This window comes from Jaculus jaculus, chromosome 2 (assembly GCF_020740685.1).
Source record: "Jaculus jaculus isolate mJacJac1 chromosome 2, mJacJac1.mat.Y.cur, whole genome shotgun sequence".
Taxonomy (NCBI): Eukaryota; Metazoa; Chordata; class Mammalia; order Rodentia; family Dipodidae; genus Jaculus; species Jaculus jaculus.
Window position 1 is genome coordinate 3,246,530 of NC_059103.1, and position 18,456 is coordinate 3,264,985.

General features: G+C 49.2%; 1 protein-coding gene and 1 pseudogene across 1 annotated transcript in view; both read right to left on the reverse strand.

The window, feature by feature from the left end:
* The window catches only part of Radil (Rap associating with DIL domain), a 101,071-nt gene that overhangs the window by 76,334 nt on the left and 6,281 nt on the right, over positions 1-18,456 (reverse strand). The window contains exon 2 of the mRNA XM_004671322.3: positions 16,793-17,388. Coding sequence (XP_004671379.2) covers positions 16,793-17,327 — 535 coding nt within the window. The 5' untranslated portion in view covers positions 17,328-17,388. The remainder of the gene's footprint in view (positions 1-16,792; positions 17,389-18,456) is intronic.
* On the reverse strand, positions 48-4,199 carry LOC105944973 (annotated as a pseudogene).

An 18,456-nucleotide genomic window follows, 5' to 3' on the forward strand; every position in this document is an offset into this window, starting at 1 on the left:
CCCGGGCACCGGCCCCACCACCGCAAGCTCGGCGGCCGCCGCCCGGCTCATGATCCGTAGGCGGGAGGGCCGAGCTCCTCACCGGCAGGCTGGCCCGCTCCGCTCCCAGCCCGCCGCCTCAAGCACTTGCCTTCTTTCCTGTCGGTGCCAACATGGCGCCCAGCTCCCCAGCGGTCCAGTTCCAGACGGGCTGCGCGCACGCGCGCGCCTGCGCACCGGCCACCGCCGCTGCACCGGTGTTCTCGCGAGAGCAGGCGGGAGCGGGTGAGCTCCCGGCCCTCGCACCAGCGCGCTCGGAGGACTCGCTCCCGGAAGGCGACGCGGTAGTTAGGCCTGGCCAGGCGGAATCTGGGGCATAGATCCACTGTCTTCTGTCCAGCGGGTTACCAAAGACGCTCTGCGTGGTTCTCTGGCGACACTTGTCATCTGTCGCTGCTGCTGCTGCTGGCGCTGAGAATCCTGCACGGGCCCAACTGTGCTCTTCCGCAGGTCTCATCCTAAGCCCGCGTTCCACGCCACCCTGCGCATCCTCACGGGGCTCCCCGGGTTCCTGAATCCGAAGAGGATCCTTTTCATTTCATGACCCCCAGATGCCCCCACGCTTGACCTTGACTGTCTTCTGCCTGGCACGCTCTTGACTCCCTTTATTGAGACGCGTTAGGAACTTCTCATTCTGTGTCCATGCCGGGCCCTCCCAGCTCGTTCTCTCTCTCTCCAGCTGTGTTTAGTCTGCTGCTCATGCAGCCTGAAATGGTTTCTCTTTGTTGTGCTGGGGACTGACTGAGCCTTGCACCTTATACCACGAGCTGAAGTGACCTTTTTAAAACTTTTGTTACTAGAAGCAGTATTTTCTTTTCAAGTCAGCTTCTACTTGAGGAGAGTATAATATTGGGACCTTTCTTGTTTTCTTGCTAACATTTCTTTAAACATCTTGAAAGCCAGGCCTGGTTGTTGCATGCTCATATCGGGAGACTGATAACTGATCACTGAAGTTTGAGGCCAGCCTGGGGCTACAGTGTGAGCTCCTGGCCAGAGTGAGACCCTGCCTTGAAAAAAAACAAAACAGGAACAAAAACATCTTGGTGTTCTACAACCAGTAATACTCTTGAGGATCTAGCTCTATAGTTTATCTTTTGAGGGTGGCATTCTCTCTCCTGTCTTGTAATCCGGAATTGTGCACTCATTTCTAAAGAGGCATGGAATGCCTGTGTGAAGGATGCATCTACCAAAGATTGCCATTGTTTCTGCCAGATGCCCTTGTACATAAAGTTGACTATACTGTAACTTGATGTCTTATCCAGGTATAATCCAGACCCTGGTGGTGCAACTCTGAACACCAAATACATGTGTGATTTTCAATTCATCCAGAGCCCAGATCAAGATAACTTTGTCATATTCTTTTACCAGGCAGATAAGTCCTCCTATTCCATCTTTACAACACAGCATACTTTGAAGATTTCAACTCTCTCTTGAGTAGTAGACACTTTTACTTCCAACTGTCCATTTTGTTTGTTGTACAATTTGCTGGATGTGATGGCACACACCTTTAATCCCAGTACTCAGGGCAGAGGTAAGAAGATTGTCATGAGTTCAAGGCCAGCCTGAGACTACATGGTGAATGCCAAAAAAAAAAAAAAAGTTCTACAATTTAATGGCCTAAAGTACAAAAGATCACTTATTTTACACTAAGTACTATTTATTTTTTCACTATGTAGTTCAACCCCCTAGAACTGTTTTGTATAATCACACACACACATATCTGTCCCTGATGTAGGAAGTCTGCCTCAGTATTTTGATGTTTGTACTGACACAGTATCAAAACGCAAATTGTATTTAAAAAAAAAAACTTCTAAAAGTCAAGTAAAATACTATATTCTATCAATACTAATAAGCTGAGCAATATTTACATCTGCAAATATCAGGTCACAATCCCTACTATATATTGAAGTTAGAATGATAAATTATCATATGCTCTGTATATCAGAGCTGCTATCACCTTTCCCATAGGGAATGCTGCCCAAAATTAACATATTCCCAAAGGTAAAATGCATATTCTCTGAAATGCATTTTATTATGACAATGCATCTATTCAGTCATAAAAAAAAAACTCAGACACTTCTACACTAACTCTCAATCTGTGAATTTAGAATTTCAGGTTAAAATAAGCTACCTGTATACTTTGTACAGAGGTGAGTTCAGTTAGTGTTTAGAATAAAATGATTTCTTGGGATTAGAAACAATAAAGCTGGCTTTCCCCTTGCATTTTGAAATGGGTTTTGCCTTTTTATGACTGTTTTTAATTCTGGCATTTCATCTTGCCAACTACTATGCTCTTTAAGCAATGCTGTCACCTAAAAGGAATTTCTGATTAGACTAAAATGGTCCAGTGATAAGTTACATATACACCCTACTTTGAACAAACCCAGCCAAATTGGAGCAGAATGCTACTACACTCTTACTAACTAGTGTAATAAAAACCTTCCAATTTCATGGTTTGTGTTTTGCTTTAATCAACTAAAAGCAAATTGCTGGTAAATATTTACTTGAGCCCAAACTTTGATTTTGTAATACTGTTTACCAAGGCAGTGGCATGCTTCCTACAGGCCTCACTGCCATATTGAGAGCAGCAGCTAGTGTCATAGGTGTGGGCAGGTTCATGAAGATGTGATGGTGACAAGGTGTGCTATACTCATTGGGGCAGTTCCACAGGTTGGGAGGTGACTGAAGTGAGTGTTAAAGGAGAGGTCATGGATAATGGACTGGTTATAGTTACAGGATGTCCTACATTCACTGGGCTGGTGATGCCAACTGCACTTGTGACTACTCCACCTGCTTCCCTGGACAGCCTGCCACAGGTGGTGGTTGCTGCTGCTTCTGACTGCTGTCTTCACTTGTGTGTTGTGCTGATGCCCTGTTGACACGTGTCACAGCTCATACTCGGGCTTTCCCCATGTGTCTTTAAGTGGCTGGTGATGTCTGCTGCACGCAGGAGCTTTCCACAGATCTTACACGAAACCTTGCCTTCTTGGCACACCATGTGTGTCTGTAGTCTGTCTTTGGTGGCAAAGGGAGCAGTGCATGTCTGGCATTTGTAGAGTCAGTCTTTCTGTTGAACAAATGGGTTTTACTGACAGCTGAAGTGGTCAGGCCTCAAGAAGCTTTGCCCACAAACACTGCAGGTATAGGGCTTGGTGATGCCACCTTCGTGAGACCTCACATGGTAAGTCGTATCTGGTCCTTCCTCTTGAAGCGCTGATTACAAATAGGCCACTCAAAGTGCTTTTTGTCCGAATAGGAGAGCTTGTGCCGACTGAGGTGTACACATCTCCGAGGGCCTTCCCACACATCTTATAAGCGTGGTTCTTCTTGATGGGTGTTGCAGTCAGGTTTGCAATGCTGTCAGAAATCACTCGACCAAGAGCAGCTTGTGGGGGGGAAAAGTTTATTTTGGTTTATAGGCTCAAGGGGAAGCTCCATGATGGCAGGGGAAAACAATGGCATGATCAGAGGGTGACATTACCTCCTGGACAACAGCAACAGGAGAGTGTGCCAAACACTGGCATGGGCAAACTGGCTATAACACCCATAAGCCCACCCCCAACAATACACCACCTCCAGGAGGCGCTAATTCCCAAATCTCCATCAGCTGGGAATCTAGCATTCTGAACACCTAAGTTTAGGGGAACATCTGAATCAAACCTCCACGATGGGCTTACTGGGTTTCTTGACAGTCTGAGCTACAGGCACAGCTGTGGTGCTGGCACTGCTACTGGGGTTGGTGCCCGACGAAGACGTAGTGACTGTTGGTAAATGCCTGCAGTGGTTGCGACAACGAAGTTTGCGGGCTGTTCCAGCGATGGTGGAGATAAGGGCACCACCGTGGTGATGGCTGTCTTTGCCCGAGACACCAACTTGACCCCTGGACGGCAGGACTGTTGCCTCAGGTGACAGCTGTCCCTGAATATTTTACTGCAATAAGTGCACACATACGAAGTTTTGGGTTTTTCTTTGTTAATCCAATGGTATCTTTTAGTGTTTTCAGTGCAGTGTGAGCTTTCCGCATCGCTGGTATTGGAAGCAATGGTTTCTGATCAGGGGCTCCACAGCAGAGCTCAGGAGGGGCTGCCTGCTCTTCTGTGCAGCCTGCTGCTGCTGATGAGAGGCTTCACGATCCAGGAACAGGTCCAGTTGGACTCCATGGCTGCAGCGGCTGACCACCTTCTCCCCACTCCCCCCACTTAGGGAGCCTTCTCAACCAGCGCAGGTGACAACGCTTTGGTGGCTTCTCAACCTTCGGTATCTTCTTGGGAAGCTGTTCAACTTGTCAAAACTGGCAAGTGCCTTCAAGACAGTTACAGTTTCACAATCCATTAAGACCCTGTGGCTTAAGGTACCTCTTTTCTTCACCCCAGAAATGTCCTTCATTTGAGAGGTGGGTACTCCTCTATGCATTCATAATATCCACCCAGCACTTCCAGATTCTTTATAGAGGTTTTCAAGAATAAGCCAGCATCTTGCCAGAAATGCAAATCCTATATTTCAACCTATTTCACTGGCTTCCATGGTCAACATTCCAGAAAAAGGGTTATCAAAAAGTCTTTGGTGACCTCCATGTTGTCCAATCCCATAAACCCAAAGGTCTCATCTTTCTTGACTTATAGAAACCTCCATGGCAGCACACTTTTCAGTCTTTAGGTCTGTGACCACCTAACTCGCTGGCTCCTCCTCCATTACCTGGACTCTAAACACCTCCAGGCCTTCGATGCCGGACTGAGACTGCCGAGGCATCCAGCCTTGTGGACTGAGCAGCTACCGGGTTCCTTGGCTCTCAGGTCCGTAATGTGCTATTGTTGGATTGCCGTAAACTAATCCAATAAATCCCCTTTTAATACAGTTCATTCTATGGGTTCTGTTCCTCAAGAAAACCCTGACTAATACACCCTCCCTCAGATGCCAGTGACTATGGCTTCTTTTGGTGTGGATGTGTTTGTTTATTTCTACCCCATGGCTGGGTCTCAGAGCAATACTGCTCCTTTGTCCAGAACATTCTCTTCCTGCTTTGCTGATGGCCCACTGCTCCTCACCTGGCTAGTCTGTAGTTGACTATCTTTGAGACTGGCTTAAAGTTCACCTCACCAGACCCATGCTAAATTACATGGTTTTTCTTCCATCACACATAAACAATTCTTGGAAGTGCTGGAGATTGAACCTAGGGCCATGCATGCTCTCGGCAAGTGCTCTACCACTGAGCTCACCCCAGCTCTAAAACAACTTTTTTTTTTTTCCGAGGTAGGGTCTCACTCTAGCTTAGGCTGACCTGGAATTCACTCTATAGTCTCAGGGTGGCCTCGAACTCTCGGCAATCCTCCTACCTCTGCCTCCCAAGTGCTGGGATTAAAGGCATGTGCCATCACGCCCGGCTTCTAAAACAACTTGTAATTATATTTTTCAGTGGTTTTTTAAAAAAATATTTTTACTTATTTATGAGGAGAGAGGGAGAGAAAGTAAGTGTGTGTATGGGGGGCGGGTGGGGTGGGTGCGCCAGGGCTTCTTGTCACTGCAAACAAACTCCAGATGCACGTACCACATGTACACCTGGGTTTACATGGGTGCTGGGGAATGGAACCTGGACTGGAAGGCTTTGCAAGCAAGTGCCCTTAACTGCTGAGCCATCACCCCAGCCCAACATAATGTATTTGCATTAATGATTCAATCTTCTCCATATAACTGAAGCCAACTCTTGCAGCATCATTTGCAAATCCTTTCCCCATCTGCAATGCTCTCTTTATCACAGCTCATTCCCATGGCGTGTTAGGTCTGCTTTCCTCTGTATTTTGTTCCTGGTCTGCTCCTTCCCCTGACACGCTAACTCCAACCAGCAGGGCTGTAAAAGCCGCTCTGCCTGGGGGAGGCCGGCCCTCTTCCCACTACTCGTCAGGCTGCATCGGCCCCAGCATCTCCACAAGGTGTTGAGCCTGAGCAAGAACGCCACTCGGGTTTCCTCTCCTGCTTTTTCTCTGTACATACCTACAACCCTCTGGGAACACTCCTGCCACTTTAACCCCTTTCTGCGTGGACATCTATGTGGAGTATGCACGTGTATATGTGTTTGTATGTGCACAGGCCACGTGTGTGTGCAAGGTGCATGTGCACATGGGTGTGCATGTGGAGGCCAGAGATCCACTGTGTTTTCTTGAGACAGGACCTTGCACTAAGCCTAACGCTCACCAATTTGTCTCGACTAGCCAGCTAGCCCCAGGGAGTCTCCTGTTCTGCACCCCCAGCGCTGGGATTGCAGGCATGCTCCACCATGCTCAATGTTGGGGAACTCAGGTCCTCACACTTGCATAGCAAGCACTTTGCCAACCAAGCCACCTCCACAGGCCCACTTTAATTCTCAAAACAAAATATACATGGTAAGCATTTTCATGTTAGTATATTATCTGAAACCACAAGCCATTACTCAACATGATGTGATTTAAACACAACCCTAAGAATCTTCCAACCACCAGTGTAGGTCACCACTGAGACCAAGCAGAAAATCCCATGACTGCATGGAGGAGGAACAGAGCTACTGTTAGTGCTCCTTGGAAATACTGCACACTGGTGACAGGACCAAGGAGCCTCCACTTCTACCTACCCAATCTCACAACATTGCTCTCACATCACCGTTCTGAGACAGCTCTGCAGAGGCTAATTCCCTTTACTGAAATCCACACAGCATGAAGTTATCAGGACAGGCCGCTGAGCTGGGTGCAGCTGGTAAAGCCCTTACCTCTATGTACTGGGTTTGGTCCCCAGCACCACAGAGAAGCCAGCCATTTTGTTACACTATCAAGACAAATGCTCAGTAGTAAATTTTTTAAAATTCACTTCTACAATTGTTAAATCACTGTCATGAAGTCAGTAAGAGGGAAATAAAGCAAGTGTTAAGAGTCATTTTATTTATAGAGTCACTAGTTTATTCATGACACATGCACGTTTTGAGTGTGAGTATCACAACTTGGGCCAAGTGCTAAGGAAACAGGAAAATTTTGAACTTGGTATGACAGAAATTGAGGGTGAGGAATCTCTGGTATTCTTCCCACACAACATACCTATGCTCTCAGCTGGCATCTCCCACTTCCAAGCCTGTGTTCAAACACATAGGAAGGGCTTAGAACCCCTCCCCCCAATGCAGCCCACTCCCACTCCACAAGCACACTTTTCCCTCCTCACAGGCTAAAATTCTTCTCTGGGTGAAACTGTCAAAATCAAAATGAAGTCACTTGTGTCAAACCCAAACAATAGTAAATAAAATTGAGAGTATTGTAAGGGAGATCATCTCACAAACCTATGTCCAAGAGACTACTAAAACCCCGTTCCTGGGGATTCACAAGTTTTAGGCTGGAAAAAAACAAAACAACAACAACAACAACAAAAAACGGTTCAGTTTGTTTGGTTTAGCCCAAACCACATAAAATAAATGTTTTTCACAATGTTTCTACTGTGGAGCACTCACTGCAAAGGAACACTCAGTGAGAGACAGCAACTCCAAGATGAAAAGAAAGTGAACAACCCAGTTCCCTCCTTCACTCAGAGGCGCGAGTACTCAAAAGTCAGATTTAGGGAGCAGGTGGCACATGCCTGTCACCCCAGCACTCCAGAGATGGAATTAGGAGGATCAGCAGCTCAAGGTAATCCTTGAATACTTAGCAAGGTTAGCTTGAACTGTATGAGACCCTGTCTTTAAAAAAAAAAAAAAAAAAAAAAGAACAAGCTGGTGTGTGGCTCCATCAGCAGTCATGCCTTGCAAGCATGAGGACCTAGCTGGAGCACGAGTAACTAAGACGCCGCGCCTGTTGACGCACACCGTAATCCCAGTGCTGGGGAGACGGCAGATCTTGAGCAACGACACGAGGCTGGCTTCTGACTTCCACATGCACACACAAGCATGAGAACCCACACCCATGTGTGCCCACACACATACATGAAACCCACATATACACATTACCATACACACACAAGAAGAAAGAAACCAGATTCACAGCAGAAAAAAAAATATCCCAAACGAAAATGACCATGGGGGAGAGGGCTGCTGGAGAGATGGCTCAGTGGTTAAGTGTGCTCCCTGTGCAAGCATGAGGGCCTGAGGGGGCCTGGGTTCCCATCTCCACGTCCCATCTGTAACATCATGTAAGCAGCTGGGTGTGGCCACATGCCCTGTAACTCCAGTCCAGCAACGAGGAGCAGAGACAGGGAATCATCTGGGCTCACAGAAAAGCAGCAAGCTCCAGTATCAGTAAGAGACCCCGGCTCAAATAACAACAGGAGGAAGAGCAATGGCGTGGGACACCTGCTGCTCAGCTCCACCCACCACAGGCAAGTGTCCCCAGCTGCAGGCAACCGCATGGCGTACTGAAAGAGCACTTACATGAGCACACACCACACATACATGCACACCAAACACATTACACACACACCACACATCACACATATACATACACGCCACACACATTACATACATGCCACACACACATACATGCCACACACATACATACACAGCACACACATTACATACACACCACACACATACATGCACGCCACACATTACACACATACCACACACATTACATACATGCCACACACACACACATACCATACACATACATGCACACACTACACATTAAATGCACACCACACACATACATGCACACACCACACATTACATACACACCACATACATACATGCACACACCACACATTACATACACGGCACACACACACATGCACACCACACATTACATACACGCCACACACATACATACACGCCACACACATTACATACACGCCACACACATTACATACACGCCACACATTACACACACGCCACACAAACTACACACCACACACATTACATGCACACCACACACACACCACACACACACACTAACTACACACCACACACAGTACATACACACAAGCACAAGAGAGAGAGAGAGAAACTGTCCGCAGGACGCAGCTGGCATGTGGAGAGAGCAGTGGCTTCCTGTGGACATGCTGCTGCAGTCCTGGGGTGAGAGAAGTGCAGCCTGTCCACAGATGGCAAAGCGTGTGTGAGAACACAAACACAGAGCCAGCACTCAGCAACGACACAGGTCGGTCACCACCTGCCACCTCCAATTCCAAAGGGCACGTTTTTGTGAGACACTCTTGAGTAGCCCATGTCTTAACAGCTCCCAGCTCTCCAAGCAGAGAATGAATCCCAATCTGGAATTCTGGAATCTTGGGCACACATGGAAGCTTCTGCTCCTCCTACACATGATGAATGCCAGCTGCCACCACAGACGTCTGACTGTGCTTTCTAGTCACAGGTCCTAGGACTGCCATATAGCGTCTATGGCCTCTGTTAGCCTGCAAAGTTAACTTCAAATTGCAGTGTCCTCAAAAGCCTTCCATAGTAGTCTTTCATTCTTGCATGTGCACTGCATGTGTGGTTTATGTGCGTGTGTGCAAGTATACAGGATGGTACATGTGTGGAGTATGTGGGTGTGTGCATGTGCCAGTATTCAGTTTGGTCCATGTGTGGTGTATGTGACCGTGTGTATGTGCCAGTATACAGTTTGGTACATGTGTGGTATATGTGGGTGTGTGCATGTGCAGGTATAAAATTGGTATGTGTGTGGTATATGTGGGTACATGTGTGTGCTGGAATACAGTTTGGTACATGGTGGTATAAGTGGATGTGTGTGCAAATACACAGTTTGGTACATGTGTGGTGTATGTGGGTGCATGTGTGAGTGCAACTATACAGGCATGTGAAGTCCAGAGGTCAACATAGAAGTCTTACTCACTCTCTTTATGTTTTTGTTTTGTTTTGTTTTGTTTTTCGAGTCAGAGCCTCAATCTAGCCCAGGATGACCGAGACTCACTCTGTATCCCCAGACTGGCCGCAAACTCACAACGATCCTCCTAGTCCTACCTCCCAAGTGCTGGAATGAAAATATCACCCCCACATTGGCTATCCTTACTTTTTTGCGACAGTGTCTCTCACTGTACCTTGAGCTCACCACTTCAGCTAGACCAGCCAGTGAGACCTTAGGGATCCGCCTGTCTCCGTCACTCCAGCACCACAGGCACACGTCGCCATGCCTGCGTCTCACATGTGTGTTGGACGTCCAAGCTCGGTCCTCATGCGCGCATGGCAAGCTCTTTACCCACTGAGCCTCTCCCCAGGCCGCACTCGCCTTCTGTGAAGAAGGCACCCAATGTACAGAAGGTGCCCCACCCCAAGAAGAAAGCAACACTGAAGCTGCGCAGGAAGACACCCCTGGAACAAGCAGCAGCTCCACATATCCCCCTCCTCAAGACACTGCGCTGCTGAAGTTTCCAAGCAGCCTGGGAGAGGTGCATGGAGCCACTGGCCACCGACGGAGCAGGCTAGTGCCACTCGTCTGACCCGAGCACAGGCCTCAAGGTCCAAAGCAACAGGTCCAGTAAAGGGAAGGTCTGCCCCTCACCAGGCAGGGGCCATGTGACAGTATCTGGAGGAACCTGTGACTGCTACATCTCAGGGAGAGGGGCAGGGGATCAGGAAGCCGCACCACACACTGCATCAGGACGCCTCCCACATGAAGGTGCTCTCCAGCTGGAAAATGCCGAGGCAGCTGAGGTGGAGAATGGAGTCTGACTGCGCTCTCCATGAGGAAGAGGGACAGAAAGACCTCCTCAAAATTAGGCATGCTGGTGCGAGCCTGTCATCTGAGTGACTCGCAAAGTTGAGATAGTGAGTTTAACACCAGCCTGGGCAACAAACAGTGAGATCAATACCAGTCTGGGTGACTTAATGAGACCCTGTCTCTAAAATATAGCATGGCCTGGGGTGTGGCCCAGTGGTAGACCCATGCCTAGAATCCCACAGTGAGGTGTTGGGGAGAGGGGCATGGCTCAGTGACATCATGGTAAAATCCCCCAGTGAGGGGCTGGGGCATGGTTTAGACCTAACAGCGCTTGCCTAGCAGGTACAAGACCCTGGTTTCAATGTTCAGTACCACACACACACACATGTACGGCACATACACACATACCTCCCAAGCCTTCATGCTAACCTCATACTCATTCCTCCTGTGCACACAAACAACCCTGTCCCTCGTCCTTCCCAAAGTTTGACAGAAACCACACGGCCTTGCCGTTACCCTCCCTACAGTGCACGTAAGTGATGGCTGTCTTTATCTCACTGACAGGATGCAGGCCTATCCTCATGGCTTGGGACCTGGGAATCTACCAAGAACTGCCTTCCAGCCCAGCACACCCCACCTCCACTGTGCCCCTCCCACAACCACAGCCTATATTTTGATAGGCTGGAAATGAGAGGAAACTGGCAGCACAAAAAAGCCGTGTTTATGGAAAACAGAACCCAAACATGTCTAAGACCATTCCCATGGGTACAAAGCAACCTCCCCACCCCAAGAGATCTGCACGATCCCGGGTGAGCTTGTGTAGCTCCCAGTAGCCTCCCTCATCCTTTGGCTTGTGGGGGAACCCAGTGAGCAGGCGGGAGCCAGGCCTGCAAGGTGCTGGAGCCTCAGGCATCCTCTAAGACACGGGCCTGGCACTGCTAAATGCTTGCAGCAGGTCTGGACAACAGCTCCCAAGAGCCCACAGGAGATTTCTACCGTGAGAACATGAACACAAGTCCCATAAGTTGGGGTTACAGTAATCACTAACCTGAACCTGGGAAGGCAACACACGCATAAACACATAAGCATGCTCACACACATGCACATAGGTGCATACTAACTGGAAGTCTATTAATTCATTCATGGTTTGTGGGGTTTTGTTTGTTTTTCAAGGTAGAGTCTGACTAGCTCAGGCTGACCTGGAATTCACTATGTAGTCTAAGGGTGGCCTCAAACTCACAGTGATCCTCCTATCTCTGACTCCCAAGTGCTGGGATTAAAGGCGTACACCACATGCCCAGCTCATTCATGTGTTTTTAATATTTTTATGCATTTATTTTATTCATTTGAGAGAGAGAATGGGCACGCCAGAGTCTCCAGCCGCTGCAAACAAACTCCAGATGCATGCACCAGCTTGTGCATCTGGCTTACGTGGGTCCTGGGGAATTGAACCTGGGTCCTTTGGCTTTGCAGGCAAGGGTCTTAACTGCTAAGCCATCCCCCCAGCCCCATTCATGTGTTTTTAATTCCAAGACATGATCTTGAAGTCACTACGTAGCCCAAACTGGTCAAGCTCTGATCCTCCTTCCTCAGCCTGCCCAAGTGCCGAGATCACAGGCACAAGCCGCCACACCCAGCCAGTCCTGTGCTTTTCCACAGGTCAGACTCTTCTGTCACTGGGGGTAGGGACAGTGTCATCTTCCATCTGTCAGGTAAAGAATGAAGGGGAGGAAATCTCTGGGCTGCCCTGTGGTGGTGGGTGCCACCTTTCCTTCCATCTTGCCAAAAACAACGCTACAGCACACACCACCGCAGTGACACAGTGACACGCTGGCCCATGCTGGGCATTGACCTCTGAGGACCATCCGGCATCACGACTCCATCTTTACCCTGGGACTCTAAAGACAGGCTTGCCAGAAGGCATGGACGGGGACATGGCAGGTCAGGCATGCTGAGCAAACCCTCCCTCCCCCACACCCACACACCAGAGGCCTTAACAATAGAGTCAGGGTAACACAGTCACAGAGGCTCTGCAGTAAACACCCCTTGTGCTTCTTGTGGATTCGTCACAGAGACTCAGGGTCTTTTATATGAGGGGTTCCCACAAGAGAGACACTGGGACTCAGGAGGTGAGGACACAGTAATAGCCATGGTCTGCTCCTTCCCCAGAGTAGGACCCAGGCAGCATTGGAAAGGTCAGCCTAAGTCCCAAAGTACAGAAAGGCTACACTGGATCATTTTCTTCAGTACTGAGAGTGGAACCCAAGGCCTTGTGCATGCTAGACAAGGGCTTTACCACCGAGCTGTAACCCCTGTCCTCATTTTATTTTTTAAATTTATTTACGAAAGAAAGAGAGAGACAGGGAGAGGGAAGTAGAGAGAGAACAGGTGTGCCAGGGCTTCTAGTCACTGCAAATGAATTCCAGACACATGCACTTCCTTGTGCATCTGACTTACATGGGTACTAGGGAATCGAACCTGGGTCTTCCCATAGGCTTATCAGGCAATCACCTTAACCACTAAGCCAACTCTCCAGCCCCTAATTTTACTTTTTAAAAATATTTTTATTTATTTATTTGAGAGAGAGAATAGACATGCCAGGGCCTCCAGTCTCTGCAAATAAACTCCAGATTCATGTGCTACCTTGTGCATCTGGCTTATGTGGGTCCTGGAGAATTGAAGTGAGGTCCTTTGGCTTTGCAGGCCAAAAAACCGCTAAGCCATCTCTCCATACCTCAATTTACTTTTTATTTCAAGGCAAGGTCTCACTTAGTTGCCCAGGCTGGCCTTGAACTCATTATGTAACCCAACCTAGCCTCCAACTTGCAATCCATCTGCCCCAACTTCCTTAGTAGCTACAACTTTGGACCTGCATTACCAATGCCAGCTGCAGCGGATTCCTTACCAGGGAACAAGTGAACAAGTGAGAGGGTGAGTGCATACCTGTGGGGGCATTCTCGTGTCTGCGTGTGCACACATCATGACACACAAACAGGGACACTCTTGTGCCCACATCACCACGCACCTGTGGGAACATTCATGTGCATTATTCAACAGAACAGCCAAGAAAGAGAAGACTCCCACCCAGGGGTCTGGGCTCGACATGAGAGCTGCCCTGTCATCGGGCCATCTGAGAGGGGCCTGATACCAGTGTCCACAGAGCGTCCTCAGGGCTTGCTCTCCTTCTGTGTCTCGGTGTCCCAGGGCTGAACCTTCCACGCAGTCCTAAGCAGAGGCTCCACAGCACACCATGATGTAAAAATATAACTTCAACCTACAACAGCAAATCCTGCATATGCCTGGAACCACCGATCCAGCACAATTTCTGCCACTGGCCAGGAGGCACAAAGACCAACAACAGTAGCCAGGAAAGATGTACCCAGAGCTGAGCCTGTCTGGGCAGTAACATGACCCACTCCAGACCATGTCAGCTCAATGGACACTTTATAGGAAAGCTTTTGAAACCATCAAGGGAGAGAGGCCTTGAGCTGGGGCACTTCCCCTGTCCTGCCTGGTGTGAACACACAGCACTGGATGTAATAAACATAACAGGCTCCCACAGCCAGAGCCACGAACTCTGCCACAAGCAGAGTAGGCTTTCCAAGGCTCCACCTCACCCAGGTAACACAGCAGAGTGGCCTCAGGACAGGCAGGATCAGGCAGCAGCAGCCCCAGGATGGCCCTCTGTCTGGCCTGCTCTGAGCTGTCCACTGAGCAGAGACATATCCAAAATGCTGGTCCATACATCAGGGCTCTGTGTGCATATGTGCACATCAACACACACACATGCATATATGCAGAAGCCTGGCTCCGTACCGCACCCTTTCTTCCCTTGAAAGTTTTCCTGAGCTTATGGAAGGTCATTTCCCACCTTGAGACAGGATCTTGCTCTGAAGCCCAGGCTGGCTTCAAACTCTCCATCCTCCTTCCCCATAGGAAGTCTCTTAGAACAGTGTGTTGAGGGGACTGATGTCCTTTGGATCATTATACGTCAGGGTCAATAAAGGTGTTTTTCTGACCATGCAGGCTATAAGCAGAACTGATATGCTTTTCATTCCTGTTTGGGACAGCAAGTCTAAACAATTTCAATGACAGAAGTCTCCCACCAGAAGGATGCGCCCACTGTCCAGTCTACCCCCACCCCAGCTGGGCACAGGTCATCCTCAGCTACATAGTGTGTTCTAGGCCAACCTGGGCTACATGAGACCCTGGCTAAAAAAAAATGTGGGATATAGAGATAGCTTAGTGATTAAGGCACTTGTCTGAGAAGCCTAAGGACCCAGGTTCAATTCTCCAGTACCCATGTGAGCCAGATGCACAAGGTGATGCATGCATCTTGAGTTTGTTTGCAGTAGATAGAGGCCCTGGCATGCCCATTTTCTCTATCTACCTCTTTTTCTCTCTTTTCTTCTCTCAAATAAATAAATATTTTTAAATGTTAATTTTAATTTTAAAAAAAGAAGCCAAGAGCTGCAGAGATGGCTTAGGTTAAGGTGCTTGCCTGCAAAGCCAAAGGACCCAGGTTCAATTCCCCAGCAGCCACGTAAGCCAGATGCATAAGGTAGTGCATGCATGTGGAGTTTGTTTGCAGTGGCTAAAGGACCTGGTGTGCCCATTCTCTCCCTCCCTCCCTCTCTCTCTCTCTCTCTCTGCTTGCAAACGAATAAATAAAATTTTTTAAAAAGTAGAAGAAGCCAGGCATGGTGACGTACACTTTTAATCCAGCATCTGGAAGGCAGATGTGGGTGGATCGCGGTGAGTTCAAGGCCACCATGAGACTACATAGTAAATCCCAGGTCAGTCTTGGGCTAGAACAAGACTCTACTTTGAAAAAGAAAAAAAAAAAATTTTTTTTTTTTAGAAAGAGAATTAGCACCAGGGCCTTCCTCAGCTGGGGAGATGGCTCAGTCAGTAAAGTGCTTGCAGAGCAAGCATGAAGACCTGAGTTTCGACCCCCAGCACCTACCAGAAGCTGGTGTGGCAACGCTCACTTATAGTGCCAGAGAGGCAGACACAGGAGGACCCTCAAGATTCACTTGTCAACTAGTCCAGAAGAGTCTATGAGCTCCAGGTTTGGTGAAAGATCTTGTCACAAGAAAACTTGAAGGTGGAAGAAGGACTGAAGAAGATACCCAACATTCACCTCTGGTCTCCACAAGTGAACATGTGTATGCACACACACACACACACACATACAAATACACGTGTATGCATGTGCATCCACATGTTCCCACACGAGTACAGATATACACACATGTTCACAGTACACACACAAACACATGTAAAGAAGAAAAGTCTTGGGTACTAGAAAATATTTTTATTTAACTAATTTGTTAAAAATAACCAACTTCTGTCAGGCGTGGTGGCGCACGCCTTTAATCCCAGCACGCAGGAGGCAGAGGTAGGAGAATTGCCTTGAGTTCGATGCCGCCCTGAGACTTCACAGTGAATTCCAGGTCAGCCTGGGCTAGAGTGAGACCCTATCTCGAAAAACTAAAAACGAAAAAAAAAAAAAAAAAAACAAAAAACAACAACTTCTTTCCACCAACTGACTAACAAAGCAGTGGGCCCCAGGCCGGCCACATCCTTAAGTCCAAGGCAGGCAAGCCCAGCCCTGTTCCCAGCACTGTGCAGACAGGAGACAACCAACCGCTTCTAAGTCACGTCCTCCTCCACACCACCTCTGGCCACCCCCCAAACTCCCACAAAGCCACCGCACAACCCGTGCAGTGCTCGGAGCTGGAGCCCGGGAGCGCACAGTGCCATGCGGGCTTGTGAAGGCTTCCTTGTCTTCCTTCCAATCATCTCAGAAGGGACTCTGCACTTCTAGAACCCTGAGCCCACTGCTCCCTGGGCTAATAGGCTGGACAATGGCCTAATCCCCACACAAGGATGGATCTGCCCTAGTACAGGTGACAAGTTTCCAGGGACGAGTGAAGTGCGCCATCAGACATTCTACATCAACCCTCACCTCCCAGTGGAAAGGTTACCCGTGGGTTTCCGGAGTCTTCGAAGGCTTGCTGCAGCCCCTCTGGCCCACCAGAGCAAACCTGCCTTCACACGTGTTCCTCTACACACCCGCCTCTCCCTGCCACCCGAGAGCGTCTCCACACTCCAAGCAGCCCTTTCCTCACCTGCTGTGGTGGTATCCACTTCCTTGGCAGCCAGTTCCTCCACATCTGACCTTTTCCTCAGCTCAAACCTCCGGGAAAGGCCTTCTCGGGGTTTCCATAACTCCTGAATCAAGAGGGGCTTCTCATTGTCCCCAAATATGCGGAAGCACTGGGCCTGCCATCGCTGCCCGGAGTCTCCGGCCCGGCCCACCACGTCACACAGCACATACTGGCCAGCACACTCAGGGTCCAGGGCATAGCGCTCCAGGGCCTCCTTGACCAGTTCGCGGGCACTGGAGGTGCCAGTAGCCAGGACACTCTTGTAGTGGGTGCCTGTGCAGACACTGTCCCCAAACACCTTCAGTACTCCAGGGGCCGAAAGCTGGGTGGAAAGCTCCGCAGGGTCATCGCTGGCACCGACGCTGCAGAAGGAAGAATCCAGGTCCCGGGACTTGTAGCTCAGCGTCCTAGACAGCATGCTGGACAGCAGCTGGCTCTGCCTCTTCAGCTTGCTCTTGGTGGGAGGGGACATGATAAAGTGAGTACCATAAAACATGGTGGGCACGTCTTCATGGACAAGTGGAGTCTTCAGCCAGTGACCGGGGGAAAGCCAGGGCCTGGGAGAACAAAGTGGCACAGGTTAGCGTCAAGGGTGAATGAGATGGGAGTCCATCTCAGTGGATGAGCAGCCCCTGGGCATCCCAGGAGGCAGACCTCAGCAGAGCACCCTAGCTGGCAGGAAAGCCTGAGGGCTACAAGGGACAAAGCAGGCTAACGTGCCCTTCAGGGAAAGCCACTAGGACCACAGTGAGGTCACCAAAGGTAGAACACTCTCACTGTAGGTTCTGACCTCTGGGAATGCTGGACACTGAGCAAAGAACAGTGATGGCCCAGCAGAGTGTGGGATGGGCTCTCAGTCTCAGAAGGCGGGGCTCCCTGTCCCACATCAATGGCACAGTCAGAGAAGCAATACACAACTCAAGGGGGACAAAGACTCATCCCTCGGAGACCTCGGTACAAAAAGTGGAAATAGCCGGGCGTGGTGGCGCACGCCTTTAATCCCAGCACTTGGGAGGCAGAGGTAGGAGGATCGCCATGAGTTCAAGGCCACCCTGAGATGACAGAGTTAATTCCAGGTCAGCCTGGACCAGAGTGAGACCCTACCTCGAAAAACCAAAAAAAAAAAATAAATAAATAAAGTGGAAATAACTCAAACACAAGCCAAGACAGGGAAATGGCCAACAGGATAAGCACACTGAGAGTCAAGAGCCACTGGAAAAGAAGAACCCCAAGGTAACTGCTCCCCATGACCTGGCAAAAGAGACTAGTCCTGACTCGAAGGAGCCGCTTTCCTGGGACTGAGGCTCAGAACTTCCATAAGGCCAGGGAAGACAATGGCTCCTCCAGTGGTGGAAACATGCCTGGAATGTGTGCAGTCCACCCCCAGCATCCAGCCGCCAGGGCCCTCTCCAGGCCAAACAGGCAAGTTCCCTGGGAGCAGGAAGTGGCCCTGGGATGCCTCTGGGTAGGCAGAATCCTAATCCCGAAGTCCTTGCTGGAATTAGAGGTTTACAGGTGGAATTATCTGTCAACCCTACAATCTTGGCAGGGCTGGATAGAACAGAGAGGGGACAAAGCGACTCTGACAAGCTGCTCACATTTGTCCTAGTGATCACACCTCACTT